At 37.8% G+C, this 10,889-nt stretch overlaps 1 protein-coding gene across 1 annotated transcript in view; it reads right to left on the bottom strand.

Annotated features, from left to right (window-relative positions):
• Window positions 1–868: 868 nt before the first annotated feature.
• Window positions 869–10,889, bottom strand: part of PUS7 (pseudouridine synthase 7) — a 57,711-nt gene continuing 47,690 nt past the window's right edge. The window contains exons 10-16 of the mRNA XM_082846416.1: window positions 9,667–9,728; window positions 8,642–8,802; window positions 7,509–7,635; window positions 5,993–6,094; window positions 3,544–3,673; window positions 2,523–2,614; window positions 869–1,896 (exon numbers count right to left, since the gene is read on the bottom strand). Coding sequence (XP_082702542.1) covers window positions 1,760–1,896; window positions 2,523–2,614; window positions 3,544–3,673; window positions 5,993–6,094; window positions 7,509–7,635; window positions 8,642–8,802; window positions 9,667–9,728 — 811 coding nt within the window. The 3' untranslated portion in view covers window positions 869–1,759. The remainder of the gene's footprint in view (window positions 1,897–2,522; window positions 2,615–3,543; window positions 3,674–5,992; window positions 6,095–7,508; window positions 7,636–8,641; window positions 8,803–9,666; window positions 9,729–10,889) is intronic.

Below are 10,889 nucleotides of genomic sequence, written 5' to 3'. Positions count from 1 at the left end.
CTTGAATCATTATCCTCCACTGCTGTTTAAGAGGAGACATGCACAAACTGGTAGTCAGTTAATGCAGCCAGGAAAATTAACTCGTCACAAAGAGCCACAAGTAACAATACTTCAAAAATGAAGAAAACGTAAGTTTAGCCTCACTTTTTTTTTTTTGTAATATAAATTTATAAATGCAGAAGTACAGAATGCACTTGCAACATGAAGAGTTAGGTTCCCTCAATAAATACTTTCTCACTAATCAGTCTGGTGAATAACTTGCTAGCACTGGAAAGTACAAATAGACAAATCATACATTTAATACGTTTGGCCCCAGTGGGGCAAAAGATTCTTTAGAAATTAGCCAGCTGAAAGGGTAATTTACCAGGAGGGTTCTAATCTTTTTTTAACCTCTGCAATGTGACAGACATCATTAAAATACCAGGGCTAAAATACAATTTTCCACCTTGTTTCCACTGCCAGATACAGGACGAATGTCATCCACATTCCCGTGGTGGAGTAGGGTGGCTTTTCTCTATCCCGTTCTTTTCCATCCAGAAAGCACGCTGGAAGGCAAGTGAGTGGTGCTACTGTAAGAATAACCTTGATGCCAGTCTAACATGGTCAATCAGTCATACAATTGGACATGCCATCATATTATCTCACGCCCAGTCAGGACACACCTTTTCTGAGGATCTCTCATTCACTTAGTTTCTCACCTTCAGCAGCGCCAACATTCTCATTTGCATTCAGTTTAAGTATTTATTTCATTTATTAACATAACCAGTAGAACTGAGTGTTTTAAAATATTTATTATATTTCGTTCTAGAAATGATGGTACAATTATGTCACACACCTTTGGGAAGGCATATTTATGCTTTCACACCAGAGCAAAGTTTTATGCATGGCCAGAACTGGAAATACCTAAGCCGTGAATAACAAAGGATAATGCTGTTGATAGGAGGAGCCCTTGTAAGTTTTCAAAAGCTTTCTTCTCTATCATTTATTTTCGGGCAGATATCAATCAGTCCAGTGGAAGGAGTTCTGAACATAAAAGGCATTTAGAATAAAAATTAGACCTTAACTAACAAAAAGAGGTGGACATGTTTACATCAAGAAACAAAAAGCCCTACTGATGCAACTCTCCTGCAAGCCAATGATAATAATAAATGCAAAAGCTATTGCAACTGAAGTCTATAAACACTTACCTGAACCTGGTTCATGAGCTGGATAATGACAATCACTTGGTGTTTTTAAACTTGTGGATATTTTATCACCATTTAAACAAACATGAGTACTGTTATTTATATTCACAGGTTCTAGGGGGAAGGCTCACTCTAATTATTTATCCATAGCCAAGATTTGTTTTGCTTTCTCTTAAAATCCATTGCTATGTACTCCATTCATGGATGCGTTAAAAATTACTGTTGTCAAAAAAAAAAAATTACTGTTGTCCTTCGAAGAATGTAGCAAAACCTAAAACTGCTACTTTAAACCAAATTCCTTTAAATGATTATAAAGCCAGTAAAGCTGATGTTTTACTATGATTTAAGCACCTGAAATATATTCTAACCAACTGATATTCTTTGAGCTAGAATCAGGATCCTCAAAATTTGTATGTATGTACAAATACTGCAAATTAAGCTAATAAAAACTTGGAAAAATACAAACAGCTTTTTTAGTACAAAGATCCAAAATCCACATAGGGGTCTGTACTAAGAGGAAAATGAACAGGAAGCCAGCAAACGTGTCTGCATTTTCTAATCTGGAGACAAAGGCCTCAGCGGAGCCAGGTGGTATTCAGCTGGGTCTGGTTCTTGATGCTGGTATCCATTTTTAGCACTTCGCGAATGGCCATGGTCGCGTAGGTAGAAGGAGGGAGAGAAAAATCCATCTTCAGAGCTCTGTATTTGCCTTCTGCCAGGCAAGAAAGAACAGTCAGAAAGTAAGGCAGCTGCAGACAGACTGGGGCGAGTCACATAATCTCTATACAGATAAAAGAACTGTGCTCCTTTCTTCAGCCTACTTCCCATGGGGCCTCAGAAAATGAGGCATGGAAGTAAGAGATCTGTGAGTGAAGGATCCAGCTGAATCTCTATAGTAATTCTACCTGGAACCTTCATAGAAAGGGTAGGTGACAGAAGAGCATAGGAGAGAAACACACGTAAAATGAAAAAAAAAAAAATTTACAGTACAGGGTGAAAACAGACAAAGGAATGGCAACAAGAATTTGACAATGAAAAGGCATTTTAGACTCTCTTGCTGGGTTTTCACTTAACTTTGTTAACTCTCTATGGGAGTGGGGAGGATATTCAATCACCTAATATCACAACCTTCTATAATGTTCATTCATTTTCAGTGGGAAATACTCTTTTAATCACTGACCTCCAACTGTAATCATAAAACTAAGATGACAAACACAAAATAGAAATCATAGAATGGGTTGGGAGATGGTGGTGATTATAAGATTTTTTAAAAAAATATGTTTTTGTATGAGAAAGCATTTCAAAGTTGACACAGAACTGATGGCTGAGTAAACTTACCAGAAGCAAACACTGGTGGTGGTTTCCCTTCTAGGTTGTCCACATCTGTGTTGAAGAGTGGAATTTTAGGATCATCATATGCAACGACTTCCCTTTGAAACATATAAAGAAAAGTGTGAATGTGAATTTCCATAACAGGCACTAAGTTACTCATCACCATTTGTTTAGCAAGGAAAACACACAGGCCTAGTGTAAATAATTCTAGGTGGGAGTATTCAATAACAGAATATGGCCATATTTTATAGAGAAATACTATATAGCAAGGTGACAGATGATGCCAGCCTATGGTAAAAATAAAAAATGTTTCCCTAGGATGGAAATTCCTTTTGTATGTAGTTGGTAAGTAGTAAACTTCACTTGGCAGAGATGCAACTGAATTAATCACAGCATCTGTACTTTCTCCAGGGCGGTTATCACCACTAACACCACCACGTTGCTGTGAGAAACTGCTCTCTGGCAAGATGGAGGCCAACCCTGTCAGCCTCTTCCCACAATCCAGAGAAGAGGAGGGAAAAGGAAAAGGGAGAAGAGATGGAGAGAAGGAAGAGGACTTCCTGACAGTGGGCAACTAGTCCAGGGTTTAATTGTTTAAATTATCAAATAAAGCTTTACATAATACTAGGTATTAAAGTATTTTAAAATGGGTAATACAAGTATCTTTTTCTCTCTAGAAACATGATAATGAAACAACCATATCAGTGTGGAACTCACAGCTAATTCTGAGTAAGGTAACTTGAAAATCTCAGTTTTTTAGGAATAGGGAAAAAGTTCATTCTCTGCACATCTCTTCAATAATTTAGCAATGTCAGGAAGATGTAAACTTAGCCACTTTCACTATATATTTGAATTCATTTATCTCCTGATAATTTGAAAAATACCAGGTAGTAGCAGTAATGAGAACAGTATTCAATAACAGCAATAACAATTTTATGCCAGGCTGTAAGCAATGAAAAATATTTATATAATGAAAAAGGTTAAAATCTAGTGGTTCAGTTCTATTTCATTCCAGACTATTACTCACCAGCTGACATTCTGCGGACGAATAATGATCTTTCGGTAGGCCCCTGATAAGGAATAATCTCTAATTTTGTGTCTCATGTTGTCAATATCAAGATTGTCCGCTGTGAGCATTTCCCTGTAGGCTTCACTAACTAATATAAAACAAAATCAGTTGGAATGCAGCATGTCAGCAAGCTACCTTGAACTATAGAGCGTAACATAAATTCTGTCACCTTAACAAAATTAATCATCTCAATTTACAATCCAATCTGTTCTCTGGAATTAAAACGTACTGACTTACTAACTAGTACTAGGTGTCTCCAGTTTAGGTTTGGTCGACTTGTAGGTTATTTTTGCAACCAGGCACAGTATCTGGGGTTAAGGGTCCCAAGATGGCTACAAAAGGCCACTTCATCAGAAGTTACTCAACTACAATGTATATGTACTCAGAGTTGGAAGAGACCATATACAGAGCCTCTAACTCCTTCCGGAAGAAGGTAGTTATAAATAAATGTATAAAAATAAGAGACCTGGGAACACCATCTGGCTCACCCTCGCACCTGATGTAGAAACTTTTTTACAACACCAGAGAGAGACAGTCATCCAGCCTTTGCTTTCACGTTGCCATTTACGGGGAGCTACCACTTTGTGAGGCACGCAATTATTGGAAAATTTTTTCTGTGCCATGCTGAAATATGTCTTCGTGTGACTCCTGTCAACTGCTCTGGAACACAGATTAATTGCTTTCTTCCACATGTGTTCGTAAGTACTGGGCCTTTAAGCCATGATCTCCTCTAGACCAACAAGTTCCTCCAACTGTCCCTCCTTTGATATTTCTGTACTCCCCACCGATCCCGCATCTGCCTTGGGTAACAGGCTTACGTTAATAGTAACACCGGATACTTTTCATGTAGACTACCACCAAACTGGCCTTTTCCATCTGTACACTTGATCTTTGAACGTAAACATGAGAATTTACATTTAACCCTATTAAATGCCCTCTGCAGTTCTTTTTAAATACTTATTTTCCATATAATTAACTATTTTGGGTTATACTACTTGCAAATATGATAAGCAGATTTCTTTACTCACGTCATTCGTAAAAAACGTTGCTTAGACCAGGGTCAAGGAAAGACTCCCTCACGACCCACTTGTGAGGACAGCAGGGATCCCTAACTGAGCACTGCTGACACCAAGTGTGCCTAGGTCATGAATCCACATGCCTGAACCACCACCCAGCCAGTCTGTGATCCCCTGTCTTGGCCACGAGGTCTCCACAATCGGCTCTGTCAAAGGCTAAGCTGAATGTATGTTTTAAATGATACTAACTAGCCCAAAGTTTCTGACCTTGAGAGGTACCAGAAAGAAGAAAAGAATGCTTTTTTTTTCTCTCCTGGAAAGAGGGCAAGTGTGGCTCCAAGCATCTCAGTGCCTTCCTTCTCTACCTCCTGGTACTGGTCTCCGGTTCCTCGCTGCACCACCTGTGCCATCCACGGAGCACAGGCAGGCCACCCCACCCGTGTCTACGGCCCTTATTCATTCTCCCTGCTCTTGTCTAATCCTTTTCCCTCCACGAGGCCAACCTCACACAGCAGTCTGATTAGTCAACATGTAAATGGCAGACTACCACTCAACTCTTTTATAAGTATTTGCCTTATCAAAGAAGGGTGTTAATCCTAATCATTCTGTAATTTCAAGGAATATAACGTTGATAAGTAAACTAATTCTGGGCTCTTGAGACAAAAGATGTTTTAACAGGAAAACACCTCCGACAGACCAGCCCTGGTGAGGAGTAAACTTCCAGGGTCAGTTCCACCAGGGTAGTCCCATGCTCAGGGCTGCTTTCTTTTTTACAATTTCTGAATCCTTCAACAGTAAAAGTTCCAATTCCCCTGTCAAAATGGCATCCATGAAGGTACAGAAGTAATTCTTATCAGCCTCTGGGGAATGGGAAATAAGGGTAGGGAATGCTAAGATTCCAGTTTGTAAACTGCTGAGCCCACTGACGCTTGAAACACAATGAACAGGTATTACTTAACGCGGTTTAAAAAAAAAAAAAAAGGTTAAAAAAAGCAATGTTAAAGTATAATTATCCATTCTCTTTCTCAATGACTCTTTCCTAACCCTTCCATCCTTAGTAAGAATTAGTGAATTTCAGAAATTTTAAATAACAGTGCCAATAATAACAGCCACAACAATAAGGATACCAACACTATCACCATCACCACCACCTCCACCACCTGATTTCTTAATTTAAATCATCCATCTGAATGCATCTATTTCAGGGAGACTTTTATAAGCAAACACGGCTTATGTATGTTTGAAATCTAAACATTTTTTTTCAAGTCGGATGGAAATTAAAGTTCTAAAATCATATTTAAAATACGGATTTTTTTTCCCCTCTCTCGACTCTTGGCTGCCAGTGGCTTAATTATGTCCGACTTTAACTATCTTCCCCAGAGGGAACTTACTTTTATGCTGGGGGTAGATAACATCAAAACCAGGCAAGGGCATTACCACATCATGGATGGAGTAATTATTAACATCGTCTTCCTCAATACAGGTAACTGCAGCTGAAAATATACCAATGGATAAATTAAGAAGAATTAAGAAAACAGGCAGTATTTCCACAAGCCCAACCTTCTAAAATTACACATCTAAGCAATCAGAAATGCAAGCGTGCCCAGGTTCAGTGCCCCATGAAGCTTAGAGAAATTAATTTGGAATATATACCTTTCTGTCTTTTCTATTCTACCCGAAAAATAAATATCGTGGATTCAGAAAAAGTAGAAAACTAAAAATAATCTATTTCTCAGCTGCACCCTCACGTTTTAGGACTCCTGGCTTTTAGCTTCTTTTTCCTCATCAGACAACACTACAAAATACTATTTGGAAAGTTATCACAGATGAATGCATTTTGCTAAAAGCATAAACAATGGGGAAAAAAAACCCTGTCTGTATTTAGAGGATGAAATGTGGTGGCACAGGGGACATTAAAATACACCAGATGTGATCAATATTGGGTGAGGAAAAATTAAATCAGGAAAAGATTAATTAAAATTTCCATACAAATGAAAAGCTTTAGTGCATTTACTGGGCACACCTGCAGATGAGCAGACTGTCTCCAGGAAGTAGCCAGGAAGAAATGGACTTTGGAAACAGACTTGATTTGATTCCCAGACTTCTCTCTCTCTTTTTAATTTTTTTAAAAAATTAATGTTTATTTATTTATTTATTTTTGGCCACACTGAGTGGCATGTGGAATCTTAGTTCCCTGACCAGGGATCAAATCCACGTCCCCAGAAGTGGAAGCGCGGAGTCTTAACCACTGGCCCGCCAGGGAAGTCCTAGCCTTGTCTTTTTTTTTTAACCAGCTGTGGAAACTTGGGGTAAGTGACTGAACCTCGTGTGAGGAACAGAGAGAATGCTTCACAGTAATACTGAGCTTTAAACTAGAGGATGCAGGTAAAGGGCTTACTTAGCAGAAGGCCCAGCACACAGTAAGGGCTCAACAGCAGATGGGACTGTTTGCATGTCTTATGAACATTTCAGGCACAGAGTGTGCACTAAATGTCTACGATATCCCAGCCCCAGGTAAAGTGCACTCCAGTCTTGTGTTGACTTAAAGAAACTCTTTAAGACTGGCCAACGACAGCAGGGAGGCTGAAGGACGCCCAGAAGTGTAGAGAAGTATTAGCTAGACCCAGATTAGGGTTTGCAAAGGGATCTTAGGCAACACTTAGTCCAAATCTTATCCTAGTTGAGAAAATGGAAGCCCGGAGAGAGTCAGGTGCATATTTTCGAATCAGATGCCTATTTTTCATTACATATGACAGATCCATACCAGTCGGTCTGAGCTTACAATGTCTTTCCCTTGCAAGCTTACCAGACAGCTATCTTAACCAGCAGCCAGGCTGGATGTTAAGCACTGGTGTCAAATAACTGAACCCAAGTTTGGGTGAGCAAGGATGGTGTCTGCCCTTTTACCTCCTTTGAGAACAAGGTCCCCCGCGACAGGGTTCAGTCCGTACTCTTCAATCCTCTTGCTCACCATGTTGTTCCACACATAGCTCTGATAGCTATGAATATACATTAAGCGATTGTTTCTTGGTATCTGATGGGAGAAAAATAAAAACAGGCAAGAGAAAAAAATATATACATTCCAAATATTAAAAGTACTGTACTTTCCAAGACATCCCACTTGTTTCGTGGTGCCCCTAGTCCAAGAAACTCGTAACTTCAATCTCCCATTTTTCTAACAGCCTATAGAAACAGTAACTGACACACAGCCACCAATTTTAGAGACGGAAGCCCTCAGACTAGGGGGTGTTCATGATCAGCAGCAGCTGCAGCGGCTCCCGTTTTGCACCCACAGTTCAGACGTTCATGTGAAGAAAGCAAGTGCTTTGGAATTTATACCCTAAATCAAAGATATAGACTTCAAACTCAAGGAATTTACACCTCAATCATAGAGCTAACAGTGCTTTCTAATTCTATGGAAGGAGAAAGCCTGTATGACTGAACTGACAACTAATTTCCTGCAGCAGGCATCCTGCATCCCAAAAAAATGCAGGAATCCTGATTTTTTTGTACATCTGGGGGAGAGTAATCAAGACTTACAGTTAGGAGTTAGTCTACCTGTACTATAGTACACAAACACCAGTATAGGCTACACTTACCATGATGCTACCCAGTCTTGAATCACCACAGAGAAACCACCCTAAAATGTAGTCATTTAGATCACTTACTGTGCAACCCTTTCACTGAAGCAGGTTACAGCTCTGATGCTACAGAGACTAAGAAATGAACTCTATGATGGGTTCCGAATTTCTCAAATACCAAGATACTTTTTAAACTTCCTTGTAGGTATTTTCCACACAGATGCTTTCCTCGTGCCTTGCATGTTAACAACCACTGCCCCACTGCCTGCACCCACCACCCTCCCCTATCACCACCCAGGGTCTCAGCAAGGATCCCGCAGGCAACACCCCTCTCAGAGATCGCCAAAGGATCCTTATTTACCTTCTGTTCTTCCAAAATTTAGTAAAATATTTAAAGATAAAAAGTTCAAAGCATTGAGCCACCTCGAGTCAGTGCCTGACTTCACAAATTGCACTCACTATGCCAAATGCAGAGACTATATTCTTCAGTCCGTATTTTGAAAGTCCTCGGAGAAGCTGCCCTTCCACACACCTTTTGACAGGTAGTTTTCGGAGGGCAGCGGCTGGGTCTTTGGTCTTCGCCCATTCCTCCCTGCATTTAACCAAGTACCCCTTTTCAGCTGGTGGGGGGAAAAAAAGCTGTGATTAAACAATTTATCCAAAAGACAGTTCTATAACTTAAAACACTTCACAGAGAACACAAAATTAGAAAGTGCTATTTGTAAGAGAGATACTCTGAAGCGCTTTTGGTCACCTGAGAATAATCATCAGAAAGTGAAAAGATGGGAAGGGCAGAAAGTTTACAGAACTACATGGCTTTCAACATGCTACCACCCCAGGACTTAAAGCCAATGACTGTTCATTATCAAGCTGACTCAACATCAGACAAAACCTTGGTAGTCCTTTCTTCCTTCCCTCTCTTTTTCTATTGTATTGTCAAATTTAATGGGTTACTTTCCATAAAATTAGATAACCTTATCTCTTTTAACTTGCAAATGAATAATTATCCAAAGTGGGCATAATTATTTTGCTGATTTGTAAAGTGGTACTTAAATCCTTTTCCATACAGTATGACATTAGTTTTTAATGAACTCTCCAAACTTAAAAATCCTCAGTGTGTTTTTGCCAAGTTTTTATATTGTATTACATTTTGCTTTAAAAAATAACCACCAGTGAAATCTGTTTGGATTCCTATATGTTCAGAGATTTAATACGGCATGGAGAAAAGGAAATGAATGTATTCATTTATGAATTAATAAATTAGATGAGCTAAAGACCTGAAAATAAGATATAAATTATAAATCTCAAATATATACATAAAACTTGTATAAAAAAAGACATAAACTATACTTTTTACTTTAAAAACAGTTTTAAAAATTCTGAAATAATGATCCCAATTTGTACCTATACTTCAATTCAAAGCAATTCCACGAATACCTAGTCATATATTCTTTTTTTTTTCTTAAGATTATTTTTATTCTCACCTCCAGAACGGGGTTTCAATATTAAATCCATGACTTCAGCCCAGGAATTTTGTAGTATAGCTCTAAAATTAAACAGCATTTATTTTACTTAATTTTGCATTAAGATGAATTTTATTTGCCCAAGCCTGTGGAGTAACAAACCATATTAACTTTATATATTTTATTAAACTTAAAATAAGCAGAAAAACTAATATAACATAGGTTTCAAATGTAAATGTCAAAAGAACTTAAGAGAAGAAAATTAAAAATATAATGTTTACTCATAACATTTAATATCATTTCACAGTTTTAGAAAGCTGTTATAGTATAAATACTACCTAGTCATGCTTTAAGCTGTTATACATGGTATTATCTGTATAAATCAAAGTTGTCTTTATATACTAAAACTTATTTGAAACTTCTCAAAAAAAGTCTCCCATGTTAAATACTTTCTTGCCTAGATAAAGAGAATAAATACAATTTATCCTTCTCTATTATTCTTGCCAAAATGGAAGTATCTTTACATTTGCTGATTATAAGTTATACATGCTTCTTTAAAATTAAACCGTACATAAGAAAGGTTACCTGATATCTAACCTTTAAAAAATAAACACTGTTAACACTTCAGAGAGTAGTTTTCAAGACTTACTTGATCTTTAAGTGTATGCAGTTTTTTCTTTAACTTTTATTATACTCTCTTTTATCACACAGAGGTTGTATTTCATGTATCGTATCTGAACATTTTTTATAGTTAAGATTTCTGCTCTTGGAGTCATACTGAGAAAGGCCCTCCCTACCATAAGAAAATAAAAATCCCTTCTATTAATTTTTCTGTTTTTCTACTTAACTAGCGTTTTTATTTTTCACGTTTAAGTTAATCTATATATTTCTATGTATTAAATTATACAAAATGATGTTTTATCTACTGATGAGATCATATGGATATTTAACCTACTAATGCAATGAATTAGATTAATAGATATCCCACTGCTGGCCATCCTTGAAGTCCTGGAACAAGCCATGCTCTATCAGTCTTTAAATATACTCCTGAGTGACACGTTATTCAGCTGCCTAGGCCTTCAGTAACATTTCCAAAAAGAGTACAGTATTAATTCAAGACTAGGAACTAGTGTGCCAGATTTCATGGAAAAAGACTTCTGTGCTCAAAAACCTTTGTTATCTGGCTGGCCACTTGATTTTGTAAATAGTTTTATTGGAAAACATCCGTGATCCTTAATTTATGT

Source organism: Leucopleurus acutus, assembly GCF_964270905.1.
Source record: "Leucopleurus acutus genome assembly, chromosome: 9".
Taxonomy (NCBI): domain Eukaryota; kingdom Metazoa; phylum Chordata; class Mammalia; order Artiodactyla; family Delphinidae; genus Leucopleurus; species Leucopleurus acutus.
This window is presented reverse-complemented; position numbering and strand designations above follow the sequence as displayed.